This window comes from Coturnix japonica, chromosome 4 (genome assembly GCF_001577835.2).
Source record: "Coturnix japonica isolate 7356 chromosome 4, Coturnix japonica 2.1, whole genome shotgun sequence".
Lineage (NCBI taxonomy): Eukaryota > Metazoa > Chordata > Aves > Galliformes > Phasianidae > Coturnix > Coturnix japonica.
Genome location: NC_029519.1, coordinates 55,195,094 through 55,221,098, shown reverse-complemented (window position 1 = coordinate 55,221,098; position 26,005 = coordinate 55,195,094). Strand labels below are relative to the sequence as shown.

At 39.4% G+C, this 26,005-nt stretch overlaps 1 protein-coding gene across 2 annotated transcripts; it reads right to left on the bottom strand.

The window, feature by feature from the left end:
* On the bottom strand, positions 1-25,551 carry FAM149A (family with sequence similarity 149 member A). Of its 2 annotated transcripts, none has more exons than XM_015862121.2 (14): positions 25,205-25,551; positions 12,232-12,342; positions 11,181-11,313; positions 9,662-9,804; positions 8,030-8,155; positions 7,720-7,896; positions 5,942-6,132; positions 5,081-5,235; positions 3,946-4,052; positions 3,484-3,711; positions 3,042-3,162; positions 2,282-2,419; positions 1,787-1,865; positions 1-1,291 (listed from the first exon to the last, which is right to left on the bottom strand). In XM_015862121.2, the coding sequence occupies exons 1-14, from the start codon at positions 25,480-25,482 to the stop codon at positions 1,218-1,220; spliced, it is 2,061 nt and encodes a 686-aa protein (XP_015717607.1). In that variant the 5' UTR covers positions 25,483-25,551; the 3' UTR covers positions 1-1,217. The 2 variants fall into 2 exon arrangements, with proteins under 2 accessions (XP_015717607.1, XP_015717608.1); XM_015862122.2 differs by lacking the exon at positions 25,205-25,551 and adding an exon at positions 15,010-15,166.
* Positions 25,552-26,005: the final 454 nt, after the last annotated feature.

The window sequence follows — 26,005 nt, the reverse complement described above, 5'->3', positions numbered from 1 at the left end:
TGTAACTTAAAAATGCTCATTTACTCGAATGCAGCATTTGCTAACCATTTATACAAGCCAAAAATCTCATTTACAGTACAGATACAAAATATGTACATATTACAAACACTTTGCCTTGGATTACCAAGCCTCAAACATTCATTAAAAAAAAAAAAAGAAAAAAAAAAGAAAGAAGAAGCGATGAAAACTGGCATTAGTTTCCAAGTACAAGAATGTGATTCTATTATAATTACTATTTGGACAAATAAATAAGTTCTTCTCTTCCTTGTTTTCAACAGCTCTTCTACCACATCTACTTACATTTCTGGCTATGATGGATGGAGGAATCACTGACTGCACGCACACAGTATGTATACCCAGAGACATGGAAAGTACTGTGACCTTTGGGCAGAAAATAATACCAGTCTCCCCTTCCCATTTTGGTAGCATATAAACAAACAGGTCTAATTTGTACAGTAGCAGCAAATATTTTATAAGAAATCTCAAGAAGGGGTAAACTCACATGTCAGCAATCAGGCTCAATTAATCAGGATCTACAAATATGTTTGGCCTGACAGAACACTGCTTCCTATAACCACAGTTTGTCCCAGCAGTTCTACACCTAATGATGCATAGAACAGCTTAAGAAAAAGTGAAACAATTTCATATCAAAAGAATTAAAGGAAGAATAATTAAGGACAGAAAATATTTACAGGAGAGCAACTGCAATAAGCAGACAGAATAAAAATTCAGAAGCATTGGAACAGGAGTTGAACAGGAGATGCAGATAACTCCTGCTTATAAGTTCTACATAGAACTGATGTTGGGGATGACCAGAACATTTTTAACAGTGAGAAAAAATGAAAAAATTGGAACAGGAGTTCAAAGCATAAACATAACTTATTTACTTATACAGATAGAATAACAACCCCATGAGAAAAGACAGAAAGAGGAAGAATGCCTGAGAAGAAAGTATACCAGCATCTCAACTCTGCAAAGAGTGCAGACATCTGAAATTCTGGGATCTCAACGATTCATTCTATATTGCTTTAACTTTTAATCTAACCTCTGGTTTAGGCAATTTTAGAACAAGGTAATACAGGTACTCTGGAGGATCACAGGGTTCAGCAGAAGTCAGCATACTGTATATGTTCTTTGTCAAACAAGACACTAGCTGGAAAATAGAGCTCTTTAGTCTTCTGTTCAGTGCAGAGGACTTCTCTTTTTTCTAGACTTCATTAAGAGGTAATCTGAAATCTCCTCCGTGAAGTTAGAGGATTTCTATGAAAGGATTTGTAGTACTGCTGTGAACCTAGAAAATATGAAATGTTGTTCATTAATTGTGGTTGAAACAGCAAGACATTTGTGTATTATATATGAATTACTGCCACCAGCGTGCTCAGATCAATACTTGCTAATCTGTCTCTATTCTCACAGCATCTTTTATATAAATTTTTACTACAATCAGATAACTATTATAATCAGATAATTATAATCAAATAATTAGCCAGTACACCACATAATATTGCCATAACTGTAAATACACTGAAATCTCAACTAAAGTATTGGAGGAGTGGGAAATATTTTTCTTTCAAAGTCTAACAACCAGAAGATGCTTTGGGGGATTTTTTGCGGTCAATTAGGACCATCTCTGAGCAACTAGCATGAATAAACTTCAAAATGAGGCCCAACAGACACTGCCAAGCACACCTACTCTTTCTCCTTGAGCACTTCATTTCTCCATTGTTGAATGGGTTAGTGTGTTTTGCTGGCCTTCTACCTTTCAGGCAATTCATACTTTGCTTACCTATTAAGAATCCTTGACTTGTCCCTCTGTGGTTAGAAAAATCCATGGGAGATACTGATCTTTTCTGAGGTGTGTCTGTCTGCAAAAACAAAAAGATACTATTTGATAACACAATATTCTTACTTGCTGATGATCTGCTTATTATGCTCTAATGCACCAGTCAGTAGTAACAATCTACAAAGCTATAAAAAGTACTAAAACCTGCACTCTTTCATGCAGATTTCCTAATATATATATATATATATATATATACACACATATATATATATACACACACATATATATATACACACACATATATATATATACACACACATATATATATATAAATCTGCTGCATTAGACTTGATGAAATTCCTTCCTCATACATTAGTCATACATTGCAAACATCCACGTCCTCAAAAAGACTTTGAGCATCCTGCTCATAAGAAACCAGGAGAAATCTAGTAAATAAGACCTTCTATACACCAACAACAGGCATGAATGGGTACTTACAGCATGACATAACCTGAATGTATGAGTTGTACTGGGTCTTGAAAACCGATCAGTAATGGTTCGTTCTCTGAGTGGTCGTTGTTCTGTACTGCCAGGTACTGCACTTGACACTCTGCTATGACCATATGGTCCTCGATGCTGAGAAAAATCAAAAAGAGCATTGGGAGAACACAGCAAATGAATTGGTTAATGTAATGTGTACAATGCCATTAGAGAAGGCACAAAAGATGAAGAAAAGGAAAATATTTTCTCACTAACTGCAAGCACTGAATTAAGGTCATTTAAACCTACTCGTGCTTTTCAAATAGATTTCAACCTGTACTCATCTATATTACTTCATAATTCTTAAGAGGCCTGTATTATAAAAAAAAAAAAAAAAAAAAAAAAGGCTACCTGTGTCTAAATTCAAAACTGTATTCTGAAGAGAAAGAATACTACAACGTAGTATTCGTAATAATACTAGTAAGTGCAACTTACTTCCATTCTTGTTGCTTATCACTTTTCCTATTGTTCAAAAGTAGGCCAGAATCAACCTGATAAATGTTAATTCCTGTCAAAATCATTTTCTACTTCTTACATACACACGTCAAGACACTGAAAAGAGTTATTTAAATCGGTATTCATAGAACTACAAATCTGGTCAGTTGGCTGCTTCTGTATCCCTCTTCCCGCAGCCAGAGATGACAAGTAATTTACTTATTATCAAACAGGTAGAGGTTCTTTACCAGCAAAAAATAAATAATTAAATAAAAAAACTTACAGAGCTCTGTTGCAGTCGAGGGACTGAAGGATACTGTTTAACAGCCTCTGAGTTTATTGGTGGTAACTTGTTTCGTGCTGTATGCACACAACCAGAAGATACACGATCCAAGCTTGCACCTCTACAGAATTTTAAGAGATTGTCTTTCAGAGAAATTCATATTCAAGACTTCTTCACTGAAATAATGTGAAATTATTAAGCAGTACATTTCTTAATCGAGCTCAGCCATAGAAAGTAACAGCACTTAGTGTAACAACAACAACAAAATCAAAGAAATGCCCCTCCTCAAAAAAACACTACTCTTCTTGCTGTACTTTTATCTCCAAATTTTAGATAAAATAATAAAATCTTTTATTAGTTCTCAAGTATTTTCCAAAATCCTTCACTGGTGAAAGTTCAGTAAGGTTCTGAGGAAAGCAGAAAATAAAATGAAAAAACTCACAATTTAGTCCCCCTAAGGATTTCATCATTGTACTTATTAGGAGCTTTTGAGGAGAGTTGGTCAGAAGTGAGAGAAGGTAACCTACGATGGCTTGGTAGCTTCTTAGCAGATGCCAGCAGTACCCGAGATGATGAGAGAACATGGTTATCAGCAGTTCTCCCCAGACCAACGTGCACTGAATTTGGAGCACTGGTTCTAATGCTATGTGATTTGTCATCATGTTCATTCCTAGGGAAAAAGAAAGAAGAATAAGATTGGGGTGGGGGAAGGGGAGTACAAAACAAGGGGAAAGAAAAAGATTTGTAAACAGGTTATCATTATCATCATATTATCACTTTCTGCAAATCTGAAGATTCTGTCACACTGGTGACACAAAGATGTTTGCCTTTGCATAGCTGTAAAACATCATTAGCACTGTTATTCAAATTATAGAATTTTAGAAAATATCCCATCAATACTTACTGTATTTTTTGCACTGCAGTAGCAAAGTGCCTCTGTTGGAGTGGTTTTGCTTGAATTGTCATCACTCCGTTCAAGTCACTACAGAAGCTGCTGGAGAAATGGTGAACCTAGTAACAGCAACAGCTACACGTTAACCTTTATTTCTATTCTATACATATATATATACATTATTTATTTATTTATTTTTGAGAGAGAGAGAGAGAGAAAGAGAGAGAACCTCCAGAAGCACCTGGTTAAAAGATATTCTAAAGAGAGGCTTCTATCTAGCCAGTTCAACAGAAGCAGCAAGTGGAGTAAATACATTACTTTCCTTATTTCAGAAAGTTATCAGAAAATTGAGGTGTTACTGAGCTGAATTTTTATTTGCAATATAAGATTCAGTTTTAACAGGAATTAAACTCTCTTAACTTTCCCTCAGCACAGTCCAGCCCAGAAGTGCAAAGCCTGAACATCACTCATCTGAGCACAATACTTCTTTTCACTGCTGGGACCTCTTCAGAGCCAAGGATGCAAATGGGGAGAACAGAGACTGCTGTGCTACCTCTTCTGTGTTTCCTATCTTGCTATGTATTTTATTAATCCAAGCACCAGCTTCTGGAAAGACAGACAAGCCCTACTGCCAGCACTGCAGCATACTGCAAAGCCCCTGTGTCACAAAGGCAGCAGCAGTGAAAAGAAATGAGTCTGAAAGTCAAAGTATTTTGAGTAAAGCACTCAAAGTTAGTTGCAGCTTCACATCCCTGCAGTCCAGGAAAGAGGCTGCTTTGATGATCTAAATTCGACATTATATATATATATATATATTTTTATTATTTATTTATTTATTTTTTTAAAAATATAATTTTATTTTTTTTATTTTTATGTTTTTTGCTAGGGAAGGAATACAGACCTTCATACAATTCTATTTCTAAAAAACAAGTGTGCTGTTGAGTTATTTTTTTATATTTAAATCAGCTTCATCAATACTTTAGTGATAATGCTGCCCTTAGGAACCACCAAATAAGAATTGGGGGAGTGGGGACATTTAACCACCATTTTAAATGACAGCATTTATTTTATCAAATTATGTTGGATTTTTTTTTTTTTGTTTTGTTTAATTTTTTTAAAAACAAAGATTGCTTGAGGTTATCTTTACCTGTGATGAAGCTAAATGAGATCCAAAAGACACACTTCGTGCTTCAGAGCCTCTGGAAATGAGGACACTCCCAACATCTGCTGTAATATGAACAGCTGGCAAGTGTGGCAGTTTACCTGTAACAGCTTTCAGCTTCTCTGCCTGCTTGCTACTCTCTGCACAACAGAGAAAAAACAAAAGCATTCTGTAGTTTAACAGTATTTGCTGAGATTCTAGCAATATCAAAATTCACAGTAAATACTTTGATACAGTTTTAAGTTTCCACAGTATTTAAAAATCTACTGAAAATGATTAAATGTTCTTTTCTGAGTGCATTTCCTATTCTTTATGCTTTTTTTTTTATTTTTTTTTTTTTTTTGTTGTTTGCTTGTTTAAGAAAACATTCTTGGAATATTATTGTAAAATTCCCAAAGATTATCTTTTTATGGAGAAAAGAGTACATTATAGCAGAAGTCTTGAACCTATCATTTTCTAACAGAAGCTACCTACTTCTTTTTGATTTGAGTATAAGTCACCACCTTACTTCCTTAGAAACTGAAATTCCCAGATTCACACCATGTTGCCAGCAATCCCTCGCTAACAGCACCAGTTTGTGGCAGTGTCTTAAAAACAAAAATACACAGCTTCCAGCAACAGAGTTTATGGTAAATACTATGACTTTTTTCACACTTCTAAAGCAAAACTTGCTACAAATCAATAGGAAATCATTTGAGGTGCATTTGTATGGTGGCTTCTGGTAAAGCATTATATATATTACAATACTGTGCTAAAAATACATATTTCTCAAGTTTTACTCATAGGGGAAAAAATAATTATCCAAGGTAGATGTTATGAACTTCATATCTAAGAAATATCAAATACCTGGGACATTCGTTTCCAAATGTTTTTTAATCAGTTCCTCCAATATTCCAATTACATTACTCCATATATCATCAAATATTTCAGAAGCCACAGCATCTCTGATACAAGCCATGGGAGAAACAGGAGGAATGCCATGCTTACTCCTCTTCTCAGCAAGATGTATTTTCTTTTGCTCCAAATACTCATCATCACTAATAAAAAATAACATGTCTTTTTCATCAAGTCCTGTGTACCCGCATACATTTGCAACAATCCACTAGTGATCAAAGAAACAACTTTATGCCCAGTGTTTAAGCTAAAAAGCATAAAGATACACAGGTCACTCTGAAAGTAATGCCTCCAAGAAAACTACAGCAGATACAAAAAGCACAATTATATTATTTGATAGAGCAAATTCACAGCTACAAAAGGATATTTTTCAATATGGTCACCATCATTAACTATGTGTTTTTACCAGAGATGAACAAGATCCTGTATGCCATGCATATAAAAATCTGCACCAGAAGCATTGTCACTACTGCAATGCACCACTCAGTGCTCACATCCACCCTTTGGTCTCCATCAACATTCAGCAGCACTGATAAATGTAAATGGGTGCAACTGTTTCCACACAGAGGAAATCAGTGACACAACTTTGTTTCATATGCACTTTCATGTCAGGCATCATTCTGTCAAACTGCCCCTTTGCTGCCATTCATCACACAGCAGTAAAATGTAATGGAATACTGGTGGGGAGGTGCAACCTCTACTGCCATATCACCAACATCCACCTCTGCTACTGTGAGCCAACATAATGATATGGGAGGCATTACTTTCCACACAGCCCTTGTATTTCAGAATTGAATCACAAGAGAGACAAGAAACAAGATAACAGAAGTCACAAAGAAGGGAAACATGCCTTCACTTAAATCCCTCTTCCAAACATGCTTATGCAGTTAAAAAAAAAAAAAAAAGAAAAAAAAAAAAGTGATTCTTAATTTCTAGGAGGACATTTCATCCCAAAACCTTTCCAAAAAGCAGGTACCCATGTCCTTTTTCAAAAACAGGACTAAATGGTCTACCTGCTCTCACTGGTTCCTCAACTTTTCAGAAGGACTTGCAGAAAAGCTTGAACATAAAAGATGAGCTTTTTGCCCTCCTGGTCCTACTGAAGTCTGCTCTTCTCAGAGTTCTTTTTAGAAAATAGCATGTTATGATCTTTCTTCTTCCCAGCAGCCTAGTTCTTGGACCATTCAACCAGTCCACAGGAAAACTGACTTGCATATTCAAGAAGACACTTGTACCAACCATTACCCAAGAGAATGTTCTAAATGCAGGCTATATCTTGTACCTCTTGCAAAGCTGTTCTACACTGCACAACAAGGATTTAAGATTCATTAGGCCAGACACTGAAAGCACATTTAATGTGGTGACACAAGCAATCTGGCTGTCAAGGCATTCACATGAAGAAAGCAGATTCCTTCATTCAACAGCCTGTCTCAAAATTAAATAGATATGTTATTGGGTCACCATGAAGAAAAAAAATAAAAATGCCTCAAAGCAATTAGTGGTTATGAGACATTTCTCTGACATGAAATATGTGAGTTTGGAACCACTAGAATGGCAACGTACCTAGTCCTCCACATGCCTCTGAGTGCTCTGACCACTGTGCTACTGAATACAGTGACAGAAGGAACTGTATTTTTAAGAAGAGAAACCCAGTTTATGAACCCTGAATGGGCTCAATGAGAATTTTTCATTATATTCTTCAAAAATATACATATTTATCTCTTATTTACAGCTCCTTGATGTCAAAGGCAAGATATTCTTCTATTTTTCCATCAGCATCATAGATTTCTTCTTCCAGGAATGAATATGAGGATGACTCAGATCCATGCGTCATAGTGGAACCTGAACTTGGTGATTTCTGTGCTGGAGACACTTTAGGAATTAACTTAGAGCCAGAAATGCAGAGCCTGAAAAATTACCAATAAAATGAGAATTAAACACTCAAAGAAAGAAGCATATATTTAATTACACTGAAAAATTTTAGTAAAAATAATATTTCAGATTTCTGAAAAGATAGAAAACTTAAAAGCATTGACATACTCTTTTACATTACCGGTACATTCCCGAAGACCAGGTAAACACTTGGTATCCACGGAGCTATCGCTTCTGCTTTCAAAGTGCTGAAAACCTTCATCCTTTGGTGGCAGGAGCTGCTTTCCCAGAACCCTGAAGAAAAATTGTGTGAGAGAGACCTTAGATGGAAATCCATTTGAAGTGAAAATATCAAAAATGCAAGTACCTACAAACAGTAGCCAAGGCAACAGCACACCTTGGTTAGAATTGCTGTGAACACTTCATAAAGAATGCAGAGTCTTTTGTAATACATGAGTACTGTCTAGTATTTAAGTCATTGAAGTTAAACTGACTTATGTTGCAAGCGGAGTTTCTAGTATACAATTTTTAAGATCAAATTAAGTCAAACTTGTTAGATCACTATAAATGCATAAACATTAAACAAAATACATCAGAAATGTTTTTAAATGAATGCAGAGGACAAATAACATCTATTAATAGTACAGGATATACTACAGCCTTGTGGTCAAAACAACACAGGGTTCCCAGATTAATTCAGTTTACTTTCAAACTCTTAATACCACCAGCATCAGATTTAAAACATGAAATCATACATACAGAATGTCATCTTGTTCAACAGTTCATCCTGTTAAAACATTCTAAAAATTGTGAAATGACAGTGTTTTCAAACAACTACCCAGTACAAAGTCCATCTCCATTTTATAAATGTTTTATACATTTTTACAGCCATCATAAAAGGTAAAACATGTGAAAACTGCCACAGATTTACTTAAGAAGTCTCTCTGAATCCTGAGAAGGCATGATAAACTTCATTAAGTAATTTTAGTTTAATTTGCAGAGACATATCACTATTAGATATATATAAAAGCATTGAAAACATATCATCTTTATCAACAGTGTTTTTTCCAACGCTGTTAACAAATGATTAACTAGAATACAAGCACATGCAGGTCAATGTCTAAAACAGCCAAGAAACACTGAATCTCTCTAAGAATGAATTGCCTTTATTTATGAAGGCAGGGACAGTTCAAAGCAGTACAACTCTGATTTCCGCCCTCTGTACTATAGGAAGCAGTCATTATGCCACGTAGATATTTTTCCCACACCTTTGCAAAGTAACTCTCAACAATCACACATACACTCTCAAATCTGTTCAACTAGGCATTGCTGGGTTAATTACAAATAACGCTTACACTGATTTACATGCCCTAGGGAAATGGCTGTGCAGTGCAACTGAAGCATGTGGTTGCTTTCATTTTTCTAAAAATAAATAACTAGCAGAACTAGCACTGAATTTCTTGGGATTTGACAGCATGCCTTTACTTGTAAAGAAACACCTGTTTTTACTGCAAGATGTATTCTTAGTTAGAAAACGACATTATGAAAAAAAGTGGATTATTATTTTCTCATTACATCCTGCTAAAATATCTTGGCCTGCCATCACTGTATCAATCAGAATAAAGAGCATGAGCTGCTTAGTGCACTACCACCCAGACTTACCACACAACACAGCTCAAGTCCACACTGGACTGCAGAAGTACTGCTGATATAATACATCAGGAACAGTTCATAGCAGCACAGCCCAAAAACTCAGAGTGATAACCAGTCAAAACAGGCACCAGCAAGAAAATTCCTTACCTTAGATGAAGAGATCGCTCAACCCAGTCTGCGCATTCTGCCTGCAAGCTCTGAGTTTGAGAGGTCACTTTTCCTTCAAACAGCATTTCATCAATATCCCAGAATAGTTGATGCACTCTCTGAGTGTTGGCTTTATCAAATTCCTACATATAATAAAATTAATAGCTGTTGGTAAACATTTAAAAATACATTTATATTTAAAACAACATTTTTAAGAATGGGACAACTGATGCTTGGCTGAGCATCTCAGAATGATCTCCAGACTACCTACTCTGGACAAAATTCATATGCTGCAGTGCAAAAAGAGAAGCAGCTGGCTTGATCAAGGTGCTGGAGCAGTGAGCTAGAAACCTACATTTCTTCTGAAGTCAGTGGGTAACAGAGCTGCCCATGAGCAGCCAACAGAAGAACTCAATTTACAAGGTGTCACAACTCCTGACTCCCTTTTTAATACAGCATGCACCTCTGGGACACAAGGCACCAAAGCATCCTGCTTCTTCAAGCAGGAGCTATTCCTTTCTGGGTAAGACAGCAGAGGAGACAACCTGTGGTTGGGAAACAGCTTTATGTGTAATAAACAGCCTTACACACCTCTTCACTGAACTCAGTAAACCAGAATTGGATGAGTTCAGAAGCATGCAAAAAAAAGAAGAGGGCCTGACTCTGGTCAGCAAGGTGGGCACAAGCACATTGCTAAGGGATCCTGGAACCCTACCATGCTAGTACATGCTGTGTTCATTATATACTCTGATATACTGCAATGAAAATAATCAGGGTCCAAAGGACAACTGTTCACTTCCACCAGAGTTCCCCAACAAGTTCAGGGATCACACCAAAAAGAGATGGGAAAATAACTCTTGGCCAGGTAATGTCATGTTAGGCTTCCTCCAGTAGGGCTGGAAGTGAAAGATGGGGGCAATACCTTAAAGGTGAGGATGTGATGTAGAAGGTAAGAAACGCCATCATGAGTAGCTTTTTAAAATGAAAATGGTGGTGACTGCTGCGTTTTTAGGTTTGTTCAAAACACTGCCACCATGGCTGCCACCTCAGTCAGGCTCACTAATGGGCTTTACTTATCCCTGCACCGCCTACAACCCCAATGAGTTTAGCTAAATATTTATGAAGGTAGGAACATCTGCACACATACACATGAATGTACTTAGTGACTCAAAGAATTGAAAATAGTCAAATTTAGATATCGCCCACATTATCCAGTACTTGAAAACACATTTTATCACTCTCTTGGACTCAAAAACTTAAGCCTACCTACATCTCAATTTCATTATTTATTCTTTTCTTTAAAAAACAAAACAAAGAAACAAAAAACCAACAACATACCAGCTGAATATCAACTTGCAAACAAAACGACTTCTTAAATATTCAATTAATATCCTTAATCAATAGGCTATTACTGACAAAAGCCATTAACTCTTCTCCTATAAGACATCTATCTTCTGTAAAAATTAATCTTTTCTAGAATACTTGAATAAATCATACTGTAAAAGCTTTTGTGACATACATCATCCCTCCAGGAGTAAACGGAACTTCTTTCAGTAGACAAACCAGTTGTACAGCTTTTTATTCCAGACCAAGAATTATTCAGGCCTGTGGTTGTTGCATGTCCACTAGATGAAACTGAAGAAAGGGTTTCACTGCAAAAAGAAGACAATTAAAATGGAGAATATGATGGTTTTCTATAAAAACACTTTAAAAGTAATTCAACTGATCACTTAAATGGACAGCAATACATGTGCCTGTTGGATGCATGATTTTCAGGACATGTAATTAGAGACACTGTGAGGAGTTTTAAGTGCATGTTTTAAGTAGAGTGCAGTGGGTACATGGTCCTATTGGTACCATTTACTGCCTCAGAGACGATTCTTTCCACTGTATTTATTTGTTTGATGCATACTGTTGTAACTGTAACGGCACTCCAGAACATGAATAGATTTTCCAACACATATATGTAAGTACACACACACATACTTACATTTCCACCTCTAATAATTATTTTCTCTGTGCTCCAGTGCAATTAATGGGTACATCAAAAACTATGCTTTAAGGATAACATAAACATTCTTTAGCTCTATTAGAAGCTTTCACAAGGAGATTCTGTGCAACTGAACATAAAGCCTTTGCAAATGTTTCAGTTAGCATCAGGTTACGGATCTGTACCCAAAGGCTTTCCTTCTGTTAGACCTGGTACACTTTAAAATGTGAGCTCTGGGATTACAGCTTCCCAGAAAGCTCAAGCAGGTTCCTACCAGCCACCACCACCACCCCTAGGATGAAACCAGACACACAGGCCTAGCAAATCCTAGCCGATGCCAACAGGAATGAAATGCCCTGGCAGTTAACTGTCCTGAAAAGTTAGTTACTATCATCTGCATTTAACTGCCAAGACTGATTTCTCTTCCCGGTTTAATTTGTACTCCTTGTTGTGCTCTAACAACACATAAGCCTGTAGCACAAACCAGGAATAAAGTTCAACTACTAATTAATACCACTCTTGAAGGAACCATAAGTCAAGAATCCATTAGTGAAATACTTATTTGGAAGTTCTTGCATACCAACTGTAGTTATTGATGGCTTCTTGTACATTTCTCTTAAAAACTGCTGGAAGAGATTCTCCACTTTTTCCTGAATTATACCAATTTGTAGAACCTCTGGAGAGTCCCTTCCTAAATGCACAAAAAAAAGAAATTCATAAAATTAAATAGGGTACATTTATACCTCTACTGGAGAAAGACGACAGCAAGTCTGACCAATTTTCCCATCACTGAACGGTTGAGATTGGCAGGGGCATGTTGATTCCACAAGCATTCTATTCATTTTTGCACTTTAAAGTTTGAAATGAAGCACAAACAACTGCAGCAGCACCTCTCTACATCTGAAAGAAAGTCACTAAACAGCAGCTGCTCATGCAATAATTAGTTAACTAGACATTTCTATGTGATCATTAACTCAAAGGCAGTTTTCTCAAATGTGTCTGCATAAAAAGAGGTTACAGATATGGTGACAACCAAACAATGCTCCTTACTAATAAGACTGTGAGGAACTATAATAAGAACTGTACCTGGCTGTTCTGTTTAACTAAACTGAGATGTTTAGTAGAGCAAACACATGCATATTCTCAATACATTTATCGGTCACAACACATCAATTCTTCCAGTATTAAAAATTCCCTAAAACTATATTAAAAACCAAGCAACAAGCTTTCTATTACTATACATTTCCAGAACAATTATTTTGAGAAAATGATTTTTTTAGTTCTCCAAACACTTGCATGCATGCTCAGTTTTTGAAACCATCCCTTTCAAACCAAACAGACGAACAGTAAAATGTAGTAAGACATACGAGTGCCTCCAATATTATTGCTGGTCTTAATAGAATACTCCTCAATAGCAGAAAATTCATCTAATAGAAATTTAGGTAATCCCACTAAGTCTTGCTATTAATATGCTAAACCCACTGTAAGAAACATGCTCAAAATAAAAAACTTCCAATCAGTCAAAGATCTTCATGAAAAACAGTTTATTCATTATTGCAATAATGGGTGCACATCCCCTACTGAAAAGGAGAAATTGCACACTTGGTCACTGAAGTCCATTCTATTGTATACTCTGGGTCCGATGCAGGTAATGACCACTGAGCATCTCAGCTCACAACCTTCCCAGTGCTGCTGCTACATTACATTTCCATACAATGTCTGTTACCAACCTACTGGTTTTAGGTATGTTCTGTACTTTTCTACGGCAATAGGAGGACAGTGTTTCCAAAAATTACTACTTTTGTCTTGCCCTGTGCTAGGCTCTCCCCTACTGTACTTAATTACCTTATCTAGTGTCTGTGCCAATATTACCCAGGCTGGAACATCACATCCTCAACTTTGCTCAGCAGACTTCATTGTGAAAAACAACTTATCCTGAGCTGCATACAGAAATACTGGAATTTTCTACCGCAAAAAAATGCAATCTACCTCTCACAACCATCAGTTCAGAATACATAAGGATGTGTCAAAATGTTCCTCAGAAGCATTTTTAGAGTAACAGATTACTTCACCTGCTGAAGTTCTTATTTTCATCCCAGTGAAACCCTCAGGTCATAACTGTGAATAGCAATATGATTACATCAAAGAACATTTGTGAATGAGTAACTGCAGGGAAATTGCCCTTAGTTATAAGCTTGCTTAATTCCTTCAGCCAGAAAATGCATATTGGCCACACAACTATTAGGATTCCTCAACCATGTTCCTATCATTTCCTGTATTATTCTGGGCTCTGCACAGATTGCAAAGACATGAACATAAAAACTTAACTGCCCATTCAAAGAGGCAACCCATGCCCAGGCTAATAACCACCAAAAAGCTACCATACACTTAAACTTGCAGATTATTGGAGGCTGGGACAGCAGTATTAGGAAGTATCTCTACATGCTTGCTCTGATATTCCTGCCCTATCCCCTGTTCATCATACCAGAACCTATATCCCAAGCAATAGCCATGGGCTCACAGCCTATCTTTACACATCTCCACCATGACATTACTTGTATTGTTGCCTGGGTCATTTTCTAAGTACTTTCTCAACTTTTTCATAGGTGACCTTTGCTTTCCACAGCTCAGTGCCGCCACCAGTCTTCCACGACACTGCTAATCTCTTCATCCAGCCAAAAGCAAACCTGAGCTGTTACTGGCCCCACAGCAATTCTCTGAAAACCCACCAGAGGAGAAAGCCTTGTGCTCCTCTCCTGCTTCCCTCTGCTGTAATTTCTCTGAGCAAGGAACATTTTCCCCTTCATCCTGGCTCTTCCATTCCATTGAAAGTCTTTTAGTAGCCTACACTGTCCATGCTGATTAGATCTCCTGGCCCTATAAGGCTTTATGATTCCTCAGAGAATTCCCCAGTACATTTCCAGAGGCTTCAAAAGCAACCTAGACTTACACACGTGAATAAATAGCACCACTAAAACGCCCCTGACTTTCTCTGCAAAACAAAGCACATAGATGGCACAGAGCATGGCCCAAGACGTGGCTGGGAGGGGTTTCTAACGCATCATTTTACTGCATGCACGGGTACTGTGCCTCCTGACTCCCTGGACCACATGACGTTGGAAGATAAGCCAGGAATCGGCCTCAGAAAGAAAAAAAAAAAAAAGAAAAAGAAAAGAATACCCTCCCAGTACATCCACAGCACACTTCCCCAGTGCTGGGAACTGCTACAGCCTGCTCGGAAGCCCTACAATGGCAGGCACCGAATGGCAAGCCTCCAGCGCTGCCCTCAACCCATCCGGCCCCCGACAGCTTCCCCCGCAGCCAGGCAGAGGCCAGCCCCGAGCGGCTCCACACTCACCCTACTACCATGAGCCCCCGGCGGCCCCAGGTGTTGCCCGGCGGTCTGGGACCCCTCGCCCTGCGCATGGGAGCGCGAGGCGGCCCGGTTCGGCACAGCCCGGCTTGGCACGGCCCAGTTTCGCGAGAGCCCCCGGCAGCCCCTCGCACCGCCTCCGGGCCCGCCCCGCCGTGCTTCGCCTCCCCCCGATGAGCCGTGTCCTAAGCGGGTAACAGTGTAGGCTGTCGCACAGCTCGTTCTCCTACAGAATCACTGCCACGAGGAAATCAAAGCCGCCGCAATTATTTGTGTCGCGGCTGATAGATGCGGTTGTCTCGGCTTCCTCCTTCTTCAGTGTGTCTTGCAAGTCACTCTTCAAAACATACAAAATGCATTTCCACAGTGGCAAAACTCCAGTCTTACATTACCTCCAACAGCACAAAACACTGCAGGTGGCACTGAGTGCTGCTTGCTTCTGCTGACTAGAACCTGAGAATGTCCAGCGAGATCAAAGTGACAGTCCACCTACTGCAGCGCATCAAACAGTCCACTACTCTAGCTCATCATGTGGTGGTGGCAACCAGACATGATACGTAGGGAAAAATCTGGTTATAATCTGCAGTAGATTTCCTCCTTCCCCAGCAGTATCCACAGTCTCAGGAGATGTTAGAAGAGTGAGTCTCTGACCAGTCTTACCAGGTTCTCTTAGGAGTTCCTGTCCACTGCTTTCTTGGAAACTTTCTGAACTCATTGATACTATTTACCGCTACAGTCTCTCATTGCAACAAGTTCTGGAAAAGTTACTCTGCAAAAATATTTTTTTCCCCATGCTGTTTGAACTAATTCCCTAGGTGGTCACATGCACTCTTCAGTTCTGTTGCAGCAAATGACAAGTAGCTGGCTCTTGCCCTGCTTACCCAGAACACTACACTCAGGCATGTTGAGCATCACTGCCTGTAGTAATGCCATCAAGAGCGTCTCCTCACACAGATGGTGAGCTCACCTCACTCTCAGGCCTGAGGTCTTCTTCACAGCGAGGGTGATGGAGCACTGGAACAGGCTGCCCAGAAAGGTTTTGGAGTCTCCTTCTCTGGAGATGTTCAAGACCCACCTGGACACCTACCTGTGCGACCTGGTCTAGGGAGCCTGTTTTGCATGGGAGCTGGACTATATGATCTCTAGAGGTCCCTTGCAGTCCCTACAATTCTGTGATTATTTTTGTTTATCCCCTCTTCAGCTCCCCCACCCCCTTTTCCTACATTCACTCACTGTAATGACTGAGACCAAGTGTTAGATTTTGCATAACCGTTTTGCTCCTGGCAAGGATTGTTTGTCTCTGTAATGGCAAGAAGCAGCACTGGTCACCCCTTTGTAACCTACAATAAATTTATATCAAAGTTATTAGGAAAGAAACACAATATCAATCGCATTTCTCAAAATGAAACCATAGCTTCTTCCTTTATCACCAAGACAATGACAAGCACAAGAATAACTCATTGAGAAGGAGTATATTATTATTACCCTATTTGGAAGCAGAGTGTTATAAAAGGAGATGCCAAAAGGCATTCATCTGGAGCTTAAAGATGTCAGTGGGAAGGGAAAAATACTAACTTCATTTTCATGAATGTTAATCTCACCCCTCTAACAAATGGGTAAAAGTCAGTTCTGTAGCTATAGCCTCTGACAAAAGAATTTATCATATACAACCATTTCGTGGACAGCGTACAATGTATCTCTTGTAAAAGGTGCTGCCTTGGTGTCTTAAAAAACTCAATTTCTCAGATCTCCCATCTTCTCTGCATACTCTTTTCTATTTTGGAAATGTGATTTGTAACTAAATGTAAGTATAGTAAATCCATCACACTCCCATGACATGACGTTTCCTATTATCCAACATGAATCATTTCCTTCATATTTTCACTTTTTGCTGGCTGTTCCATCCCACACATAGTTTGTATAGCCAAGAGACAGCAATTATTTGTATGTCAGATTTATGAAAATCTTTGATATGAGACTATAAAAATAAAAATATAACTCTAACAAATAATATATATCTAATGGAAGTAACTGATTTGGGAATCACAGCATCCTTTCTTATGTTAATTTGAGTCAGTTACCACTGGAACCTGTTTCTCATTCTTCTTTGTACTGAAATAATACATACAAGTATATATACATACAAGTATATATACATATATATACTTGTTCCTTCTCAAGCCCAGCATGCTTAGATACTCCTCTGTGAAGGTCACTGCCCTCACAGCCACTCCAAGAAACACTTTCCTGGCAGTGAATAGACCACTCAGAGTCACTGTCTTGTTCAAAGACCATAGAAAGTCCATTACAAATGGCATGCTGTTTTACCATCATTACACAAATGGGCCATCCTGCACATCCCCCCAGCTAATGTTGCTCCATGTGATGTAAGGAAGGAAAAAACTGAACGTGGCCTCTTTCTGAGTGATGAACAGTATTCTGGGCAAGGAGTGCAGTGGCTTACCTGAACATTTATACCACATGCAGTGCAAAGCTGCACATCCCCTATTCCCACTAGGTGAGGCAGACATCAACTTAACGTGGTTGTGCTTGGCCACAGCACAAACTCCCTGTACTACTTGATGAGACAGATTTAACTGGTGAGGATCTGCGTGTTTTTTTGTTTTCAAACAAACTTAGAGGGCTCTGTAGAAGAGAAGAGCATTTTTACCCTCTTAACAACTTCAGTGACCACAAAGTGCTACATGTAACACACAGTATTGAATGTCATTAGTGACATCTTATAGGAGCGACCTTATAGGAGCTGTACCTGAAGACTGTTGTAGCAGCAGCATGCGGAGCTGAGGACTGTTACATGTGGTCAACACGACAGCACCCAGTCCTTCCTTTAGCAGTTCAGACTGCCAATGAGACAAACCCAGTGACCACAGGAATTACTGAAACCTCTCGGTTTGGCTCAGTTTGGCTTTTGTTACTTGTTAAAGGAAACAAAGGCAGATGACAATGTCTGTTCCTGTTCATGCTCTCTATTCCTCAGCTTTCTCAAAGCTAAGAAAATTGTGGTAATCCTCAAGAAGTCATTCCCAGAATAGGTTAGTTGAGGTTGCTCCAGCTGATGCACAAAGAAAGTAGAATCATGGGAAATTTAATAGAAATTTCATGTAGACATTCACAGAAAATTATTTAAAGACAGCTGTAGTATCTGTCCAGTCTGTTTGCTCAAAAATGACATGGCTTAATTATGGAGTGGGAAAAAAAAAAAAAAAAAAAAAAAAAAAAAATTACCTTGGAAGAAAGCGTAGCAAATATTTGCCTTCTCACTTCCAGCAAGACATTATCTTTATCATTACTGAAAATGGTGTGGACTGTGAAGCAGACTTGACAGTTAACAAGGCTCAGCACAGAAAATAACAGTAAGTCTTGGCTGATGGCTGATGAGTGCCACTCTGGACCCACTGGTGATTTTCTTTTTGCTCTGAAGTGTTAATGAGCAACTTCAAAAACATTTCAGTGGTTTCAGATATCTTGCTGGTTGTTTAAGGAAGTACTGACTTTATCTAAAACTAGGAATTAAGGATTCTGACCAGTTTTCCCTACTGTTTGCTTTTTAACATACCACCCAATTTTGTAGAAATTCCACTTGCTACCTTTGAACCTATGTGTGGATTAGTGATACCTTGATGATAAGACTGTTTGGGGAATGCTCATACTTTGTGCAAGTCAGGGCTGTTACCTTCTCACAGAAAACATTTGTATTGCAGAAGCAGCCACACCACCCATCATTAGAATCACTGAGGTTAATCCTTATGAGCCATTGCTCAGGAGTATTAACAGCAGGGTTTTAGAATTCAGCCACTGCCTCCAGATCCAAACATCAGCAGATCTCCGGACATCAGAACCAAAACACAAACAGCTCTGTACTTGCAGCTTTTAACACACAGTCTTTCATTACTCCTTTACTTCACTGGAAAACTTGGCACAGCTGCGCTGGCTGCTTATGTCTTACATTTCTTTTTGTTTGTTTTTTAAAGGTTATCCATAACCAACAACAACACACCACATGGCTCAGGTTAATAAGGCTACCCATCATATAGGATTTAACAACTACCCTGGTAGAAATAAAGCGTGAAACAAATATAAAGCACATAAAATAGTGTTGCCATGAACAGGTGTCATAATAACTATTTCCTTATTGAAAAGGATTGTTACAGTTTAGTAACAACCTGCTTAGAAAGTATTTTAAAATATATATATATATATATGTGCTCATAAAAGGAAAGGAACAGTTTTAATTATCTTGAAGTTCTTCAGCTTAAGGATGTGGCTTTAAAAAACACAACACTGCCCTCTAGTTTACAGCTACATGGTCTAGTCTGAGAAAATGATGCAAATCTTGTATACCTGCAAAGATTACATTACTGAGTACACGGAAGTGTTAAATAATTCCTTAACTTAGAGTCTCATTAGAAAATATGAGGTCTTATTTTCTTTATGTGTATTATTGTAAGAAGGTACCCTCTAAATGTTATCTTATTATAGAGAAAAATATTTTTACAGTGAACCCAGTAAACTTAAATTCTATCCAGCAGTGAAAACAATGGCTTTGAAAATGAAGGCCAAATGTGTAGCCACACTATCATTCTCACAAGGCTGTTATTTTCTTTATGTTGACAGGAAGGTCGTGGTTTCAAAATTATAAAGCCCTTAAAGAGGCATGAACTTGGTTAATACTTCATACTTACGTACATATATAATCTTGATTAACTAAGAAAATGAAAACAGAAATACAATACTTGGTTCTGGAAAAATAATTTTCGAGGGCAAAATCTGCATATTAAGTATTTCTCCTATTTACGGAAATAAATCTGGCTTTTTAATATATATTATGAATTAACATTCAAAAAAAAAAAGCCTATCATCTTGATTAACTGTGATAGTAAAGAATGCTAATTACTCTCTTAGGGAAAGTGTTTTATTTCTTTAGATCTGATAGGTGGCATTTATTGCTGCAGTATCAAGTGTCTGCCAGCAGAGACAAGGAGAGAGCAGCAACCCAACAAAACACCTGGAAGTGATCCATGAGAAATTCCCTGCATCTTCTTATTACTGATGTAAATTTGCCAATTCTATGACTATCTTATTCTTTTTTATAACAGATTTAGTTCATCAGAATGTCAGATTTTTTTTTCATTTCTGTTCACTAATCTCTGAAGAAAATCAGGCATACAATAAATCACTCAGAACAAGCAGTTCTCTTGTTCCAAGCACTGAGTTTTCCAAAGAAAGTCTTCAAAAAGCTTGTGCAGAAACAGGTCTGCAGTACACAGCAGTACACAAGTGACACAAGTGTGGGAAGATCTTAGAGTCTAATTAAGTGCTAAGGAAAAGAATGGAACAGAATGCAGTGCAGTGGAAGGAACGTACAAACATAATTAAGACAAACAGTCTGAGCACTTCAGGGCTAAGTGTAAGTTCAAGGACATTATTAAGGGCACTGTCCAAAAGTCTCTTGAACAGTAACAGGTATGAGACATCATCCACCTCACTAGGAAGCCTGTTCCAGTGTTTGATCACCCTCATGGTAAATAAATATTTCCTTACTTTCAATCTGAACCTCTATTAGGGCTAGTTCTGTGTCACTTCTACCCTGCCATAGGTTCCCAGGAGCAGAGCAAGCACCTCTCTCTGCTTCCCCACTCAGGTCACCTCACAGCCTCCTCTTCTCCAGGCTGGTCAACCCATCCCTCACCTCAGCCCCTCCCCACATGCCCTCCATGCCCTCTTTAGGTCACTTCATATTACCTTAACATCCTTCTAATATTGTGGTGCTTAAAGTTCCACAAGAAGAGGCTGAACCAAGCTAAATATAGTAGGGAAATCACCTCTTTGAGTTGTGAGAAGAAAACACTGGACAGATAGAAGGCAGGGCAGGCCCAGGTCATATGGCCAACAACAGATGAATTCAATGTCCATTGCACCCAGCTTGCACCTAATCTGCAGTTCACACAATGAAAATGTATTTTCACCTTTACTCACTTGTAGTAACAGTGAATGTTCAAAACACTGTTTAGTCAGCTAGGTTACCAAATAGCTTTCAGTATCGAACACCAAGAAGTGCTACAACACTGTAGCCTTTGGTATCAAAAATTAAGATACATTGAAATGCCCCAAGCACTATGTATCCATCTCCTCCACTTCTTAGCTCAGGCACTAATCAGTCCCTCAGCAAATTCCCAGAGCAGCACATCCTTATTCCAGAGCATTCTATTTCCTTAGCAGGAAGCATTAAAAAGCAGATCTCGTATGTTCTGAGACACAGGTGCTCAGTCTAGTCAATAAGTTGGAAGAGAGGTCTGTCAGCCAGAGCAGAGGGATTACCTACAGACGAAGGATCATCTCCTGCTGTCCATCTGTGAGAAATCCCTCATGTGCACAGCCATTTTCTGTGAGTATTTTGACCACAAGTCAGCTACAAACATCAAGCAAAGTAAATTGCCAAACCTACACTGGCCTAATGCTCTGAAGATCAAAGTCTGTCAGCGGGGGTAAACTGCAGAAAGAGGTCAGCCTGCAGCCAGAGGCTGCTTCTTTGTCAGTAATATTAAAGAAATAGGTTCACTGCAGAACAAGAAAGTCTGTTATTATCTTCTCTCCTAAAAACTCAGAAAATCTCATTACGTCAGATTTTTCAGATAAAACCCCATGGAAGAATGAAGTCATAAATATTTACATGAAATGCAGTAAATTACAGCATGCATATTCTACATCTAAATTTGCATTTCTTACCAACTTTAAAAGTAATAATTCCAATGTGAAACAAAATAATTACTTTCAACTTTTAACAAATGTATTTGTTACAGATAGTCTGTACTGTTAGCCCACAGATTCAATTTCACAGTATAACATTAGATGAGCTCTGACTCTGTCCAAGCTGGCTGCCAGTTGACTGCCACATGAATTCCCATACTGGAATCTTTGAGAGCATGAGTGTTGAATATCATCATATATCGCTTTTTTCCTCTACAGCTCCTCTGCTTTATTCAGTGGACAAAGAAAGCTGGGTGTCCTAAAAGGCAGAATGATTTATCCTATAAATAAAGAAATAAATGTCTTTGTTAAGAAGCCTTGTCCTTTATTTACTGCATAGTATCTAAATGTTCATGACCCAGTGCACCAAGGATGAAGCTGGCAATTTCACAGCACCGATCACTCCCACCAGAATACTGAGGGAGGTGACAGCAAGGGTGTCCTGGTTTCATCTGGGACAGAGTTGGACTTTTCTCCTTCATAGTGTCTGGTATGATGCTCTGTTGTAGCTTCAGGAGAAAACCAATGTTGATAACATAGGGATGTTTTAGTTGTTGCTGAGCAGCACTGCACAGAGCCAAAGATGCTTCAACTTCTTGTGCACTCCTACTAGCAAGGGGAGGCCAAGGGAGCACAAGAAGATGGGAAGGGACAGAAACAGGACAGCTGGCCTAAGTTGGCCAAACATTTATTCCATACCATACAGCATCATGAGAAAAATCAGGTAAAGCTGCTGTTGTTCTATCTGGTTCACAAGCAGGTTTCCCATGTGCCAGAATCATCCTAAAACATGGGAAGCAGTACAACCATTTCCAACAAAATGTTACCCATTTCTAAGCTGCATGACTTAACCCTTGCCCATTTTATCTCTAGGTTACCAATAATGTTTCTTTAAAAAGAAATCTGTGCATCTTGGTTTTACTCCTATGTCATGGTAAGCATAACATAAGGCATCTTGTGATTTTCCAAAGCAGTTTTGTGACCTTATACAGCAACGTTTTTCCCAAACAGCATTTTTTGAACATGCAGTCAGATTTTTTCCTCAAAAATAAATAACTATAATTTTTAAATTGCTGCTCATTCAGTGGAATTAGAAGAATATGAAATCACTATAGTATAGCCCAACACCACACTAGGATTAAATGTGAGTCATCATAGATCTCACAAAATACTCAGAGTATTTGGGAAAGAGGAAGAAATCAGTGCCAAATGTTCACTATTTTGCTTTCCCAGTGTATTTTGATTGCTATTAGTCTGTCAGCATCTAAAGAAAAAAAAAAAAAAGATAATATATAATATTAAAGCTTTTGTTTATTAACCAATGACTCCTAGTTAAACTGTTATCAACACAAATGTCCACTATACTTTCAGTGTCTTCTAGAATGTTTTTAATGCCATTAATGCTTGTTACAGAGGAATTCCATTTGGATAATCAAAAACTCTATAAGCCTAGCTACCAAGAACATAATACCATATTCTGTAGCTCACAAATTCAAATCTGAACTGTAGGCAAGGAATTCTAAAGCGTTCAATATTTAATTAAGATGCTTCTTCTAAAAGCTTAAGTGAAGCCACCTAATTAAAAAATGCTAATGTGGAGGTATAGGCTTTCCTTGTCAAAGTGATGTATCTTATTCCTTCTTCTACATCTTTCTGGTCTGGTTTTGTTCTTTCTGAAGACAAACAATACCTTATTAGAATAAGCTTGACTGCTATGAATAAAATATTTGGAATGCCACCATGCATACAAAGGTGTAACAGTTAAGGAATAATGAGATATCAGTTTGAAGCATTTCAGCAGCAACCTGAAATAAGCATTTTGCTGCACAGAGCCAGCTTGAAATAAAAGGTTTATTCTTCATCCCAGTAAAAGCAATTTGGTGAAGAGTTAATTTTATCCCTTAATTTTTTAAATTATTATGTATTTTTTAAAAGCAGCATTTAAAAGGAATGGCAGCTCAAACAGCATTGTGCTCAGCTATATTTTTCATAGTAAATAAATAAAGGGGAAATTACAGACAAGAAACAATAACTTGGTTTGGATATTGTTTGTACAAAAGATCAGAGAAGTTCTGCACAGAACTTTACCAATACAACTCAAAGCGGGTTAATCTCACTGTTCTAGAAAGGCTACTATACTATACAAATGGGGGATGGGAGAAGCCTAGAGGAGCTTACAGCTCATTCTGAGACTAAACCAACTACATTAAATGGGGGGCAAAGGAAGTAATAAGGACAGTTTCTACCTGTATCACTCTCACAGCATTACATAGCTTAGCTATCAGTCAATTATATTTCTATTCATTTGTGGGTTATGTTTTTTAATTTTGTGTGTGTGTGTGGTTTGATAAAATAGAATCATAGAATCAATAAATTCATTAATGCCCAGATAAATGTATTTACAAATACCTCCTCATTTTTTTTCCTGAGTAACAACTGACAAGCTAAAGCACCTTTACGTGATGGTGGCACTGGGACTCTAGCTGCAGTTCAGAAAGCAGTCCTGGCCTTGTCATGGGCTCAGTACATAGTAACAACCAAAGCCACCAACAAAACTCTGGCCCACACTTGTACAGACACCTAAACAGAACTCAAAGGCATCATCTTGTCACGATGCAAAACCTCACGGCACCTGCACAGAGAACACTATGCATAGTTCTGGTCCTACATCTCCAGGTGTCATCGGAATCAGGAAAAGGCCACAAACAGGATTGGGGTACAGAGGTGCCCTCAGAAGGAAAGCCAGACAGGCTCAGGATACTTAGGGGAAGAAGGTTAAGAGATGGCATGCTCCGATTTGACAAGCCACAGAGGAGGCAGAAGTTTGGAAGATGATCACCTCATTAACCGTACCTTGCAACACAGCCATTAAAGTGACTCCTTGATATCAGCAGATCAGTTCGAACAAACACGAAGAAAAACAAACCAACCAGCCTCTTCTCCTCAAAGCAGAGCAGTGACTTTCGACACATTGTTGCTATGCACTTCTAACAGTCAAACAAGCTTGCTAAGAAACCTTTCTGCTTGACAACTGAGTCCTACCTGCATACCCAGCTAGTTTGTGTACGGCAGAAAAACCTAACATTGCTAGCATTAAGCTTGAAAATTCAGTACACAAGCACTCCAGCATGATTTTCCACACCTTAGTGACTCATTGGGTTTCTCCCAGTGCCTCCAGCAACTCTCGCCGTACCTTCCCGGCGAATCCTCCTCCCGAGCTCGGTACTCCCTGCGCTCCCTCGGGCTCAGACTGCTCCCCGCTCCCCTCTCTGCTCCCTACGGGACTGAGCAGCGTCCCCCCAAGCAGAGCTGCACGGCTCATCCCACGGTTCGGTATAGGAGGTACCTGCGGAGGAGAACGGGGATCCACAGACCCCCACTGCCCCTTCCCGACTCCGCCGGGCGCTCTCACCTCGGGCTTCGCGAGCTGCGCGTTGTCTCCTCGGCATCGCACTCCGCCACCGCCTCCTCCCCGATGTCGGGCAGTGTGATGAGCAGCGCCTTGCTGCCCGCACAGCTCCCGGCCTCCTCCGTGACGGCGGGCAGCGGGCGCGGGGGACGCCCGCCAGCAGCCGGGATGCAGCCGCCTCCGGAGGGCGGGCGAGGACTGGGGGCGGCCGGGTTGGGACCCGCAGCGGAGCGGCGCAGCCAGACCAGGAGGGAGCCCAGCTCCAGCGCCGCCAGCTTCATGGCAGCAGGGCGGGAGCCCCTTCCCCCCAACCTGCGAGCCCTGCCCGGCCTTGTCCTCTCCTCCCCTCCCCTCGGGCGTTGCTAGGCTAAACAAACCCAGCGGGCATGCACCGCCTAGCAGAACCATCAGCCTACGCCTTGTGGTAGGGTCAGGTGTGAAATACTGCCTCTGAGCAAAGGAAATAAAAGATGACATTTTCCCATTAATTAATAAGTCCACCTCACCCTGAAGGATAGAAATCAGCTGACAGCGTGTCAGTGTCCCACTTCAAGCCCTTTCTTCATCCACTGCACTCCTATCTGCACTAGGAAAGACTAAGAGGCAAGCAGGGTGAGTGACTCCTCCAGCAGCCTTTCACAGCGTGCCAGGCAGCTGCAGCAGGAAATACCCATGTGCAAAGATGGCACCAGCCCAGCCTCTGTGACTGGGAGAGCAGCAGGGTCAGGAACAGCCAGTGTGGGTTGGGGCAAACACTGCACTAGCACTGTAGAGCTGTCTGTCTGGATAGGGAGAAGTGTGGTT

Bases quoted from the DNA above. Each gene is read 5' to 3' on its own strand.
- FAM149A (XM_015862121.2), bottom strand. From the start codon at position 25,482: ATGAAGCTGGCGGCGCTGGAGCTGGGCTCCCTCCTGGTCTGGCTGCGC. The intron at 9,805-11,180 runs GTATGTCACAAA...TATTATATGTAG, and splicing joins TTTACTCCTGGAGGGATGAT to GAATTTGATAAAGCCAACAC. The intron at 3,163-3,483 runs GTGAGTTTTTTC...AAAATTCTGTAG, and splicing joins ATCCTTAGGGGGACTAAATT to AGGTGCAAGCTTGGATCGTG.